At 37.6% G+C, this 14,728-nt stretch overlaps 2 protein-coding genes across 6 annotated transcripts in view; one reads left to right on the top strand and one right to left on the bottom strand.

Moving 5' to 3' along the window:
- ATL1 (atlastin GTPase 1) overlaps positions 1 to 10,343 on the top strand; it is a 100,340-nt gene extending 89,997 nt beyond the window's left edge. For 2 of the 4 annotated variants that reach the window (XM_011956891.1, XM_011956889.1), the window contains 4 exons: positions 575 to 646; positions 5,431 to 5,862; positions 7,686 to 7,700; positions 9,899 to 10,343. In XM_011956891.1, coding sequence (XP_011812281.1) covers positions 575 to 646; positions 5,431 to 5,862; positions 7,686 to 7,700; positions 9,899 to 10,009 — 630 coding nt within the window. In that variant the 3' untranslated portion in view covers positions 10,010 to 10,343. The remainder of the gene's footprint in view (positions 1 to 574; positions 647 to 5,430; positions 5,863 to 7,685; positions 7,701 to 9,898) is intronic. The other 2 variants (XM_011956893.1, XM_011956892.1) reach the window with 1 other exon arrangement.
- Positions 10,344 to 11,289: 946 nt separating this feature from the next.
- SAV1 (salvador family WW domain containing protein 1) overlaps positions 11,290 to 14,728 on the bottom strand; it is a 36,895-nt gene continuing 33,456 nt past the window's right edge. For both annotated transcript variants that reach the window (XM_011956894.1, XM_011956895.1), the window contains one exon: positions 11,290 to 13,034. In XM_011956894.1, the coding sequence (XP_011812284.1) occupies positions 12,833 to 13,034 (202 nt within the window). In that variant the 3' untranslated portion in view covers positions 11,290 to 12,832. The remainder of the gene's footprint in view (positions 13,035 to 14,728) is intronic.

Raw genomic sequence — 14,728 nt, 5'->3', positions numbered from 1 at the left:
GAGGTTGCAGTGAGCCGAGATCATGCCACTGCACTCCAGCCTGGGCAACAGAGCAAGGCTCAGTCTCAAAAAAAAAAAATAAGAATAAAAAATAAATAAATAAATGTTAAAAAGGGAGAAACTAGTTTCCTTATATATTTTTAAATGTAAGTTCTTAATAGTTCCTTTTTGTTATCAGTGATACACTCTTCTATCAGCAGCAGTCCTTAGACATATTTGTGTATATTAGTATTTATAAAATGTCTGTATATTGTTCCCCATGAGTTTGGGTTTATAGATATTTTTACTTCCCAGCATTTAATGACAGGTGAAAAAATATTTTTTGAGAGGAAAACTCTTCCAAATGAAAATTCATTTTAGAACTATTGTGTATTGAGTAAAAATCTGTTTATGCATTTTTGAAACTTTTTTACTAATTTGTAAAATGTAGAAATATTGTAAACATTTTAAATTACGTTGAGGACTTTGGTTTCTTGCACATTTCCTGCACATGATGCTCTGAAATGTGAACTGCCTGTGGAAGTTTAATCAATATGAACTGCATTTTACATCGTATTTTGTACTTTGTCCAAAGGCCACAGCAGAAGCTAACAATTTAGCAGCCGTGGCAACTGCCAAGGACACATACAACAAAAAAATGGAAGAGGTAAGAATTAAATATTTGAAATGCTGTCTTAAACAACACCAGTATTCTTCATGCAACTCATTCTTTTTCCTTCCATGTTACACTGTACACACATGCAATGAGGTGGCTTTGACTTTTTCCTCAGCCTGTATCATGTGTCTATTTATTATATTCCTGAAATATTTTAAAAAACATTACGTGCGCAATTTTAAAGGCATTTTAGATGAATTGTATCTCTCTGTAATATATTCCTATTCACATATTTAGGGGCGTGCCAGATCTTTCCACTGTTTATAAAATCTAGTAGCTAAAATAGCATGTGGTACCCTCACCACTACACCACTTTATATTCCACAATTTTGGTATTTCTCTTAAAGATGAAATCTTTTAGGAAAAAAAAAAACCTTAAGGGCCAGTATTTCTATTTATTACATTTCCTCATTTTAACACTCCAAATTAGGATGGATCTAATAATTTATTGTGTATATGTACTACTGTGATAGATATTTTTTCTTGAAAATGTTACGAAATTAGGTTGGGTGCGGTGGCTCACGCCTGTAATCCCAACACTTTGGGAGGTCAAGGCACGTGGATTGCCTGAGGTCAGGAGTTTGAGACCAGTCTGGCTAACATGGTGAAACCCTGTCTCTACTAAAAATACAAAAAAAAATTAGCCAGGCATGGTGGCGTGTGCCTGTAATCCCAGCTACTTGGGAGGTTGAGGCAGGGTAATTGCTTGAACAAGGGAAGTGGAGGTTGCAGTGAGCCGAGATTGTGCCACTGAACTCCAGCCTGGGCAACAGAGCAAAACTCTGTCTCAAAAAACAAAATGTCAAGAAATTAAAATTGCATCCAAAATTGAAGTCTTAGAATCAACGAAAATGTAGTATATGGAGTGGCATTGTTTATGACATAAGGACAATCAGAATGAAAGAATTCTCAATAATAGTTAAATCTCAAATGCAGGTATACCTCATTTTATTGAGCTTCACTTTCTTGCACTTTTTACAAATTGGATGTTGCCGGCACTCCTATGTGGAGTGAGTCTATTGACACCCTTTCTCCAACAGCATGTGCATGTCTGTGTCACATTTTGGTAATTCTCACAATTTTTCAAACTTTTTCATCATTATTATATCTGTTATGGCGACCTGTGATCAGTGATTGCTGATGTTACTATTGTAATTGTAATTGTTTTGGAGTGCCATTAACTGTGCTGTTATAAGATGCTGAACTTAATCGATAAATGTGTTTTCTGACTGCTCCATCAACCAACAGTTCCTCCATCCCTCCCTCTCTGCAGTCCTCTTTTACCTGAGGCACAATAATATTGAAATTAGGCCAATTAATAACCCTACAATGGCCTCTGAGTGTTGAAGTTCAGACAGAAACATCTCTCACTTTAAATCAAAAGCTAGAAATGACTAACCTTAGTGAAGAAAGAATATGAAAAGCTGACATAGGCCAAAAGCTAGGCCTTTGCACCAAATAGCCAGGCTGTGGATGCAAAGGAGAAGTTCTTAAAGGAAATTAAAAATGCTATTCCAGGCTGGGCACAGTGACTTATACCCGTAATCCCAGCAATTTGGGAGGGTCTTACACCTGTAATCCCAGCACTTCGGGGGGCTGAGGCAGGTGGATCACTTGAGGTCAGGAGTTTGAGACCAGCCTGGCCAACATGGTGAAACCCTGTCTCTACTAAAAATACAAATCAGCCAGGCATGGTGGCACATGCCTGTAATCCCAGCTACTCGGGAGGCTGAGGCAGGAGAATCGCTTGAACCTGGGAGGCAGAGGTTGCAGTGAGCCAAGATAACGCCGCTGTACTCCAGCCTGGGTGGCTGAGTAAGACTCTGTCTTAAAAAAAAAAAAAAAAAAAAGCTACTCCAGTGAACACACAGATTATAAAAAAGTGAAACAGCTTTTTTGCTGACACAGAGAAAGCTTTAGTTTGTATAGAAAATCAAACCAGCCACAACATGCCCTTAAGCCAAAGCCTAATCCAGAGCAAGGCCCCTAACTCTGTTCAATTCTATGAATGCTGAAAGAGTTGGTAAAGATGCAGAATAAAGCTGGAAGCTAGCAGAGGTTTTTGGTTCATGAGGTTTAAGAGCCATCTCCGTAACGTAAAGTGCAAGGTGAAGTAGCAAATCTTGATGTAGAAGCTACAGCAAGTTATCCAGAAGATCTACCTGAAATCATTGATACAAGTGGCCACACCAAACAGAGATTTTCAATGTAGATGAAATAGTCTTCTGTTGGAAGATGCCATCCAGGACTTTCCCAGCTAGAGAGGAGAAGTCAATGCCTGCCTTCAAAGCTTGGAAGAACAGGCTGACTTTCTTGTAGCTGGTGACTTTAAGTTGAACAGTGCTCATTTACCATTCCCCAAATTCTAGGGCACTTAAGAATCATGCTGGCCGGGCGCGGTGGCTCAAGCCTGTAATCCCAGCACTTTGGGAGGCCGAGACGGGTGGATCACGAGGTCAGGAGATCGAGACCATCCTGAGCTACACGGTGAAACCCCGTCTCTACTAAAAAATACAAAAACTAGCCGGGCGAGATGGCGGGCGCCTGTAGTCCCAGCTACTGGGGAGGCTGAGGCAGGAGAATGGCGGGAACCCGGGAGGCGGAGCTTGCAGTGAGTCGAGATCGCGCCACTGCACTCCAGCCTGGGCGACAGAGCTAGACTCCGTCTCCAAAAAAAAAAAAAAAAAAAAGAATCATGCTAAATCTACTCTTGCTTGTGCTCTATTAATGGAACAACAAAGCCTACGTAACAGTTGGATTACTGATTATTTTAAGCCCACTATTGAGACCTACTAAGAAAAAGATTCCTTTCAAAATATTACTGCTCATTGGCATGAACTTATTCACCAAAGAGCGCTGATGGAGATGTATTTAAGGAAACTGATGTTTTCAATGCCTGCTAACACAATATCCATTCTGCAGCCCAGGGATCAAGGAGTAATTTTGATTTTCAAATGTTAATAAGAAATGTATTTTGTAAGGCTATAGCTGTCATAGATAGTGATTCTTCTGCTAGATCTGGGCAAAGTACATTGAAAACCTTCCAGGAAAGATTCACCATTCTAGATGCCATGAAGAGAATCTGTGGTTTATAGGAGGCAAAAGTATCAGCATCAACAAGAAGGTGGAAAAAGTTGATACCAACTCTTCTGGATGACTTTGAGGGGGCTTCAAGACTTCAGTGGAGGAAGGAAGTGCAGGTGTGGTGGAAACAGCAAGAGAACTTAAAAGTGGAGCCTGAAGATGTGACTCAATTGTGTAATCTCATTTAATGGATAAGGAGTTGCTTCCTATGGATAAGCAAAGACAGTGGTTTCTGGAGATGGAATCTACTCCTAGTGAAGATGCTGTGAACAGTGTTGAAATGACAACAAAGGGTTTAGAATATTTTTATTGATACACAATAGATGTACATATTTTTGGAATACATATGATAAATTGATACATTCATATGTAAAGATCAAATCAGGGTAAGTGGGATATTTATCACCTTAAACATTTCTTTATGCTAGGAACATTCGAATGATTCTCTTCTGGCTATTTTGAAATGTACAATATTGTTATTTACAGTCACCCTACTGAGCTATTGAACAGTTTTACTTCTTCTAACTGTATATTTGTACCCATTAATCAACCTCTCTTCATTCCCTTCCCCCTACCCTTTCCAGAGCTTTAAAATATTAAATAAAGTCAGCTGATAAAGCATTGACAGGGTTTGAGAGGATTGACTCCAATTTTTAAAGAAGTTCTGCTGTGAGTAATATGCTGTCAAACAGCATCCCAGGCTATAGAGAAATCTTTCATGAAAAGAAGTCTATCAATATGGCAGACTTTACTGTTGTCATATTTTAAGAAATTGCCACAGCCACCTCAACCTTCAGCAACACCACCCTGATCAGTCAGCAGCCATCGACATCGAGGCAAGAGCCTCCACCAGCAAAGATTGATGTGCTGAAGCCTCAGATGATCCTTAGCATTTTTTTGCAATGAAGTGTTTTAAATTATGTACATGGTTTTTAGACATGGGATTGCACACTTTAATAGACTGCTATATAATTATAAACATAACTTTTATATGCATCAGGAAATAAAAAAAATCATGTGACTCACTTTATTGCAGTGGTCTGGAACCAAACATGTATTATCTCTGAGGCATGCCTATAACCAAAGTGAATGAATGGTATGGTTAACTGAGATCACCCTTGTAACTTTTCAAAAACTTGAAAATGTGATTCAAGAACATTTACTATACTCCTACTTAGTTTCTAGAAGAAAATACTCAATGGGCTCCATTCAAACAAAAATCAGTAAAACTGCTAAAGAATGTATTTCGCAGTTTACTTTGAGAGCTTTATAGCATTGATCATTGTTTATTAAACTTCATTGGTTAAAATGACTTTGGTGAAGATTTCCTAGAATTTGGATATATGTAGTTTTCTTAGATTTGGATTCATTCTGTGAATGAACTCAATTTTGTACTTCATGTTGTGTCACACATGTCTTTTCATCTTGAAGGACTTGAAGTGATGAATATTATTTTCCACGGCAAAAAGAGAAAAATGTAAAATGACTTTAAGCCACCTATAGAATACCAGTCCCATTTATAGTCATGCCTCATGGATAGAGGGTGGAAAGATGTGGGCTGACAAAATATATATGCAGGATCCTGATTATTCATGTATTCTAACAAACTCAACTAGCTAAGTGAAAAATTTTGATACAGTTGCCAATTTTACTCTACCTTGCATAAACGAACACTTCTCTGTCTGATACAGATTTGTGGTGGTGACAAACCATTTCTGGCCCCAAATGACTTGCAGAGCAAACACCTGCAACTTAAGGAAGAATCTGTGAAGCTATTCCGAGGGGTGAAGAAGATGGGTGGAGAAGAATTTAGCCGGCGTTACCTGCAGCAGTTGGAGAGTGAAATAGATGAACTTTACATCCAATATATCAAGCACAATGATAGCAAAAATATATTCCATGCAGCTCGTACCCCAGCCACACTGTTTGTAGTCATCTTTATCACGTACGTGATTGCTGGTGTGACTGGATTCATTGGTTTGGACATCATAGCTAGCCTATGCAATATGATAATGGGACTGACCCTTATCACCCTGTGCACCTGGGCATATATCCGGTACTCTGGAGAATACCGAGAGCTAGGAGCTGTAATAGACCAGGTGGCTGCGGCTCTGTGGGACCAGGTAAGAACACTTTTAATTCACAACTAAATTCAGCACACATTTGAATGTCATCCGTGTGCCAGCCACTGCATTAGATGTTGGAAATAACACACATCAACATGAATTGGGCCCCAGTCATCAAGAATGTTATGACCTGCCCAGATACGAACAACTAGCTATATAATACTGTGTAAAATGTGAAGTCCTACACAACTATTTTCCAGTTAACATTTCAGCATTTAAAAAAATACATCAGGCCGGGCGCGGTGGCTCAAGCCTGTAATCTCAGCACTTTGGGAGGCCGAGGTGGGCGGATCACGAGGTCAGGAGATCGAGACCATCCTGGCGAACACGGTGAAACCCTGTCTCTACTAAAAAAAATACAAAAAATTAGCCGGGCAAGGTGTTGGGCGCCTGTAGTCCCAGCTACACGGGATGAGGCAGGAGAATGGCGTAAACCCGGGAGGCGGAGCTTGCAGTGAGCCGAGATCGCGCCACTGCACTCCAGCCTCGGCGACAGAGCCAGACTCTGTCTCAAAAAAAAAAAAAAAAAAAAAATCAATTTAGTAGTATATACTTTTTTTTTCTTTTTTTGGAGGGGGGGCAGCAGTCTTGCTCTGTTGTCTAGGCTGGAGTGCAGTAGCATGATCTCAGCTCACTGCAACCTCCGCCTCCCCAGCTCAAGCAATTCTTGTGCCTCAGCCTCTGGAGTAGATGGGACTACAGGTGCACACCACCATTCCCGGTTAGTTTTTTGTATTTTTTGTAGAAACGGGCTTTCACCACGTTGGCCAGGCTGGTCTTAAACTCCTGACCTCAAGCAATCTGCCTGTCTCAGCCTCCCAAAGTGTTTGGATTACAGGCGTGAGCCACCCAGCCTACTTTTTATTATTCTAAAAATGTTAAATCTATTAAAAGTTATGAGAAAACAGCTTTTATTTAGCTAATTATGACTTGCATTAACATTCTCTCATATTTACAACCTATGATTTGATTAGCATTAGCTTTGTTAGGAGCTATATGAACCACTATGGTAAGTTGTCATCTCATTCTCTTAAAAACTTACGAAAGCAGTATCAGATTACTTCCGATTGTCTCTGTACCTGTAGGCAGCAGGTAATAGCTACAGTTCTTCCAGCATTAACAACATACTTATGGCCGGGTGCAGTGGCTCGCGCCTGTAATCTCAGCACTTTGGGAGGCCAAGTTGGGCGGATCACCTGAGGTCGGGAGTTCAAGACCAGCCTGGCCAACTTGGAGAAACCCCATCTCTACTAAAAATACAAAATTAGCCAGTCATAGTGGCGCATGCCTGTGATCCCAGCTACTCGGGAGGCTGAGGCAGGAGAATCGCTTGAACCCAGGAGGCGGAGGTTGCGTTGAGCCAAGATCTTGCCATAGCACTCTAGCCTGGGCAAGAGGGAAACTCTGTCTCCAAAAAAAAAAAAAAAAGAACACATTTATATATACTTTATAACATAATTGTAACATGCCCTTTGAAGGATCTAGCCGAGATAAACTAATGGTAGCACAATGGGAAATGAATTAAAAACTGGATCCTCTGAGCCACTGTCTCAAATAGCCTCTCAACTCCAAGATTTAAGAGGGGTTACTTGAGGTCAATGTCAAAACCCTCCTAGATAAAACCTATGAGGAATACAGAATTGAGTTCTTCCAAGATTCTGATAAAATATGTAATCTAAACTGAAAAATCTGCAGGAGTATCTGTTCTGTTCTTAAATGCTCACAAATTAATATTATAAGCAAAGTTGAATATTATTATGCTGTTAATAAAGCAGGATATATACTTTTCTTTTTTCTTTTTAATCTGCCTTTTGCCGCAGGGAAGTACAAATGAGGTAAGTTAAATTTTTTAAAATTCAGAGTTATTTATTTGTAAACATTGATATTCTTATTTTATAAACTGACCAGCCATTAAAGGATGTCTTTGTGTAGATTAGAACAATCTTTGGTGACTTCTAACATTTAAATTTGTAATTGTGAATTTTTAACATGGTCTTAAAATATTTAACTTATTCTAGACATCATGTATGATTTGATCTACACACACACAAAAAATTGAATATCATGAGGATTTGTTCCATGAATGTGTAGACAATTTCAAAATTCTTAACCTCTGAAATGGTGGACTCTGCTCTACTGCAGAGTAAAGCAAGCAGTTATGAAACTTGAGGAAATGTAACTACTGGAGGGTATTTAAATGTAGCTACAACCTTTAGAAGTTGTTTTAGCTTTTGACTGACAGTAATACATACCACTTTAAACAGGGCCCAGGCCAGTGTGTATTCTAACTCTCTTGGCAGACCTCAGGCCTGACCTGTACATTAAGTGTTCATTTCTCCTATTGCACATGTGCAACAACACTACATATCTCAGAAAAGACTCTAGGCATCCACGAAGGAATCAGCTGTTACACCAAGAAAAATTATCACTCTGGAATCATTTAAGTCATTATCTTCAGGAAGCAAAGCTGATCTTGAATAACTAGAGATAATTCTTTCCTCAGTTTCTACTGTGGCATATAACTGGATTATGTCCTCGAATCAAATACCCCTTAATATTTACAAGTCAATAAGAAGTTATTTCATGCAAAATTCAGTAAGCAAGCTCATTAAAAAAGCAAAAGCAAATTTCAGCTTTGGAAATCAAAGCTTAAGAAAAAATAAGTTAGAGAATTAGAATTGAATGCCTTAGAATCAGAATATAATGGAAGACAATACTATGTTGCACAAATATACATTCATAGATCTGAAGATGGTACCATTCAGACTTAATGCCGTAAGAAAATCAAGGCCAGGCGCGGTGGCTCACGCCTGTAATCCCAGCACTTGGGGAAACTGAAGTCGGCAGATCACTTTAGGTCAGGAGTTTGAGACCAGCCTAGCCAACATGGTGAAGCCCCAACTCTACTAAAAATACAAAAAATTAGCCAGGTGTGGTGGTGGGCACCTGTAGTCCCAGCCACTAGGGAGGCTAAGGCAAGAGAATAGCTTGAACCTGGTAGGCAGAGGTTGCAGTGAGGCAAGATGGCGCCATTGCACTCCAGCCTGAGCGACAAGAGTGAGACTCCAACTCAAAAAGAAAAAAAGAAAATCAAAAGAAAGTAGGTATACAGACTCACAAATGATAAAAATTAATGGAATTTCCTGGGAGCAGATTACTATTTAAAGGATCTCAAGCTTTTATGCAGCTTTTAAAAATATTCAAAGACTCTTTACAAACTCCAGAACTAAATCAGACAAGTCATTTGTAACTGACTGTCAAGTATGTGAAAGTCAGAGCAGGGGATGAAATCTTAGACACTAGCTGAGGGAGCCAGGAAACAAAGATATTTATGAACACTTATATAAAGCAATATACAATACACAGAAATTCCTATGATTCAAACATCATTAAAAGCCCACAGAGACAATAAGCGGTAGTTTCAAATGAGGAAAGCTTGCTGAGGTAATGTTTTTGAATAGGGTTTGTACGATATTAGCTAAGTCATGGAAACAAGGCAAGAGCATGTAAAGTGAAGGATCCTACTGTGCTGGGGGAAGGACACCATATGTGCTTAGCTGCCATGACTGTATCAGTAAATGATGGAGAATAAAATTGGTCCCACTCAGGAAAACATTGGAAGCCCAGAAAGCAAGTAGCCTAGCTATGCATAATAGTTACTGCCAATCAGAAGTTATGAGGTCTTACAATTCATCTAAAACTGCTAATATTCACAATTTGAATTTTCAGCACACCCCTGGGGCAGAGTAGAAGCTCTCTGCTCCAAGAGGTATGCAAGGTAAAAGGAAACAGTTTGAGAATAAAACATTTACCACAAAGGTCAACGCACAAAAGGATTAAGTTAATGAGGAGTTAACTTAATTAATTGAGGAGTTGAAAATACTTTTTGAATTTTAAGATATTAATTTATATATTGATAAAAAAAGATTTCAAATTCAACATGCTAAATTTTATACAGTATGATAAAAAAGGAAAAAATTTTACATCTGTGTGTTTAATAAAATGTTTTATAATCTTGATGCTTTTATTCTAGGCTTTGTACAAGCTTTACAGTGCAGCAGCAACCCACAGACATCTGTATCATCAAGCTTTTCCTACACCAAAGTCGGAATCTACTGAACAATCAGAAAAGAAAAAAATGTAATCCAAATTTTAAAAAATACAGGTGCATGACCAATTGTCAATTAAATATTCAGTTTTATGTCTCCATGCAAACATTCAAAGTGCTTCCATCAGAACGGAGTAAAATACTAAACACCTCTGAAGACTGCAAACTGGATTAGTTCTTTTACTTCAGTGTTTAATAAGCAGATGTATGTATGCATGGTTATACTATTTTGTTAACATGTACAATTTCCTGATTTTTCTTCAAAAATGCTGTTATAAAGTATTTGTCTATTTATGATAACAGTACATGTGTTCTGCTTGAATTTACTAAATTCTACTACTGGGTTATAATTAAATCATGTGATATTCCACGTTTGGATATGCTCATTTAATTTCTACAGAAAAAATGTTAAAAGTATTTCACATAGCCATTTGTTAAAGCACAGCATCATAACTCAGCAGGCTTGATTTAATCTGTATCATCTTATATATATCACAATCTTATTTTTAAGCACATTTAAGAGCTCTTCAGTTGGTTTATCAAAAACTATATATTGCTTTTACATGATTTAATAGAATATAAACCTCTTGATAAAAATTGCACCAAAAAATCACTTTGTATATGTGAGTTTCACTGCATTGTATATTTTTTCATTTGGTACACAAAGAATGTATTCTTCATAGGTTTATTCTTTTAATATGTGAACTATTATTAAAATTTACTCTGGTTCCTAAGATTAAAAACAAATGCTTACTGAATCTGAAAATGAGAGGTGCTGATATAGAATGATGAAGGTTTATCTCTTTTTTTAGACTCAAGATGCATTTTATTTAATGTTGACATCAGTACAAACTTAAGTTTCTATTTTACAAAACATGCTAATTCCTTTAGGTAACTTCTAGTTCTTAATGACTAAAATCTCTAGTGGAGTTTCACTGAACAGACTTAGAGGAAGAAGGAAAGTGTGTTAATGAAAAAAGTAATATTTATCTAAGAGGTCCGAAACAGAGTAACTTCTAAAGACTGTCACAGAAATGGCTACACGTTAATTAAGCAGCAATATAAAGTAAGAAGTGACAGGAAAGAACAATTAAGTTAGAGGAGTGTGGGAGTTCATAAGGTATATAAACTTACATCTTAGAAAAATCTGACCACAAGTTCAGCAAATTATCTTTTCCCAGTGATAAAATTCCACTAGCCATACTTTCATTTTTCAATACCCCTTTGAATTAAATTGATTCCTCTGTCTATGGCCTTTTGAACAGAAAAATGAAATACCGCACTATGTCTAAAACATGGACTCAAAAACCACACGCTTAGTTTCCACAAAAATATATTCAATAAGCTTGTTATATAAAATCAAACACTCAACTTTGTCAACATTTCTTCAATAATTCAAACTCACTGATATGTAACTGGGAGCAGTTTGTATTTTGGAAGACTTCCTAAGCTAAAAGTATATTTACATATTTACAACACATGTAAATATAATTGAAGAACACTTCAAATAATGTTGAAATTCACAGAATTCTAGAGATTTACAGTTATAGTTTAGAAGGATCACCAATTTATTTGCAATCAAATGTACAGCACTAATTCTGAAAAATGTTTTAACTATCAAACCAAAAGGGGAGAAAAACTGGGAGGGAAATATATGGTGTTAAAGTCCTGTGATAAATACTTAGAAGATTAAAAAGTAATAATATACCATTGATTTAATGACCAAAAATTCTTTTTGAATCCCTGATTGTCATTTTTGGTAGCTTAGCCCAGTCTTTCAGAAGGCAGCATACTATGCTGTCAGGAACTCTCCACTGTCTCATCAGAGCCATGCTAAATGCAATAACAGCCCTGGCTGAAAATAAGGAAGATGATGTTAGCAACTTGGAGTTTCATACACCTTCCCCATACAGACTAAGTACTTATGCTTGTATGTATTCCTGAAAGATTAAAAGGCCGGTCACCCATTCATACCAAAAAATACTTTCTCAACATGCTTTAAAAGGATTCCTTACTTTGTTTTCATTTTTTTATTTTTTATTTTTTGAGACAAGGTCTGGTTCTGTCTCCCAGGCTGCAGTGCAAGTGGTGTGATCTTGACCCTGCAACCTCTGTGTCTCAAGTTCAAGCCATCCTCTGACCTCAGCCTCCCAAGTAGCTGGGACTAGAGGCACACACCATCATACCCAGCTCATTTTCTTGTATTTTTTGTAGAGATGGGGTTTCACTATGTTGCCCAGGCTGGTCTTAAACTCGTGAGCTCAAGCGATCCACCCACCTCAGCCTCCCAAAGTGCTGGGATTACAGGCGTGAGCCACCACGCCCAGCTGGGTTCCTTACTTTGAAGGGGGAGACAAACATACATCATATATAAATATTTATCACAATAAGGTTCCAAATCCTATTTTATATTTAAATGACATCATGGTAATATTTAAACCATTCCTTTCCAGACAATATTTCACACTAGAACAGTAAACATTTTTTTTAAATACTGCAGATTCTTTTTTTTTTTTTTAAAGAAGGTACTACTGCTGTTAACAAGTGATAATTTCCCATTTAACATCTGTTCATAATGACATTTCCGCTGCATTCTTCCATCAGGAATACCAAAGCAGTTTCCTAACATACAGCATCTGAAAGTGTTTGTCATATTGGCTCTTAAAATGATACAACACTAATTTTTCTTGTTCAATAAAAGAAAATTTCTAGTAACAAAAACTACATGTAAAGTTAGAATTTTATAATCTCCACAAAGGAAGCTGCATTTATTAACCAAAGTACTTGTTTGTAATTTTTTATCTGTGAAAATATTTTAAAGCTCTTATAAAACTTAAATTTTATTTTTCAAAAATCAGCTCAAAAATTTTTTCCATGTTGTTGGGCATACCACTGCTGTCTCTGCTTTCGGTTTTCCAACTCTGTAAGAAGGGCTTGTCTGTATGCTTCATACATTTTAACAATCTGCTCCAATTCTTTCATGAAGAGCAACTTTAGCATTCCCTGGTACGTATCCAGGTCAGCCAGCTGAAAGAGTTCCCACTTCAGAATGTGGTCATATCTGTTTTAAAACACAATCATATATATGTTCACAACACATACATAAACATGTATTTCTAGCAAGAAACTAGTCTGTTTTTTAAAATGTCAACCTTATTGATAACTAAACAAACCATAAGTTTTAATTAAAAAGAACTGAGTAGCTGGGCACAGTGGTGGCGCCTATAGTCCCAGCTACTTGGGAGGCTGAGGTGGGAGGACTGTTTGTGCCCAAGAGTTTAAGGCCAGCTTGGGCAACATAGCAAGACCCTGTTTCTAAAAATAAATAAACAGTTTTTTAAAGATCTGAGTTATTAAATGCTATTTACATATAATTCTTTTTATTTTTTATTTTTATTTATTTATTTTTTTGAGACGGAGTCTCGCTGTGTCACCAGGCTGGAGTGCAGTGGCGTGATCTCGGCTCACTGCAATCTCCGCTTTCTGGGTTCAAGCAAGTTCTCCTGCCTCTGCCTCCCAGGTAGCTGGGATTACAGGCACGTGCCAGCACACCCAGCTAATTTTTGTATTTTGAGTAGAGATGGAGTTTCACCATGTTGGCCAGGATGGTCTCAATCTCCTGACCTTGTCATCCGCTGGCCTCAGCCTCCAATGTGCTGGGATTACAGGCTTAGGCCCACCACACCTGTCCTACATATAATTCTTCTAGGGAAAGGAGAAAACTACTAATATTACTTCATTTCAATATAAGTTAAAGAATACCTATTTCTTTACCCATTATTCTAACAGCAGACAAGCATGAACACAGATTACAAACTACAGTGGTTCTGTAATTTCTGAAGAACATATTTTGTGCTATTATAAGTTCATCAAAAGTTAATTGTCAGGAACTTAAGAATATTTTACACCATATTGTGCTTGCAAATGATAATGCACAAAAATGGATGGTCATTTGCATGATTCATGTTGATGGATCTTTTTGAGGAATGCTATTCACCACAGCAAGCAAGGAACCAAACAGAAGGAGAAATGAAGAGGAACCCTCATTCGTGGATCTAAGTATTCGTAAGTCTGAGTACATAGCATCTAAAAAAACAAACAGGAAAACTAAAGAAGGAAAGAACTGTTTTTAAAATGAGAGAATAAGTAGACCGTAGAAGGCTTCAGTGTGGTGAAGAATTCACAAAAGATTCTGTTTACATATATCATGGAAGACTGTTAGTAGTCTTTCAGTGGTAAGTAGATCCCTGTTTAGCAGTAGTACCTTTAGTAGTTGGCCACATAGTTCCAATTCAGTATCTGATGAAGACAGCACTCTAATATTCTCATTTTAAAGATGAAAAACACTAAAACCTAAAGAGGCTCTTTACCTCTTGCAAAAGTGTTTAGTGACTAAAAGTTCAGAAAGGAAGAGAACTATGGACCAAGATGCTTCAAAGTAGTGGTTTTGAATGTTAATATCCACTACAACTAGATAAAGAACTTGAATTAGGGAAAGGCATACCTAAAATTATGCCTCTCAAATCATACTGCAGAGCAGACATAATAGGAAGCTCTGACTGCAAACTCTAGTATTATTTTTAATGATCGCTTATAGTTCTTCCTACCCAGTGGTTCTTTGATATTATACCATTTTCTTTCAAAAGGACTGTCTAATATTTTAAAATGAGATTTTAAAAAAGGGAGACAGAGGCCGGGCGCGGTGGTTCAAGCCTGTAATCCCAGCACTTTGGGAGGCCGAGACGGGCGGATCAC

This window comes from Colobus angolensis, unplaced genomic scaffold (genome assembly GCF_000951035.1).
Source record: "Colobus angolensis palliatus isolate OR3802 unplaced genomic scaffold, Cang.pa_1.0 Scaffold428, whole genome shotgun sequence".
In the NCBI taxonomy this organism is placed as follows: Eukaryota; Metazoa; Chordata; class Mammalia; order Primates; family Cercopithecidae; genus Colobus; species Colobus angolensis.
Note: the sequence above shows the minus strand (reverse complement) of the source record. Positions and strands in the feature narration are given on the sequence as shown.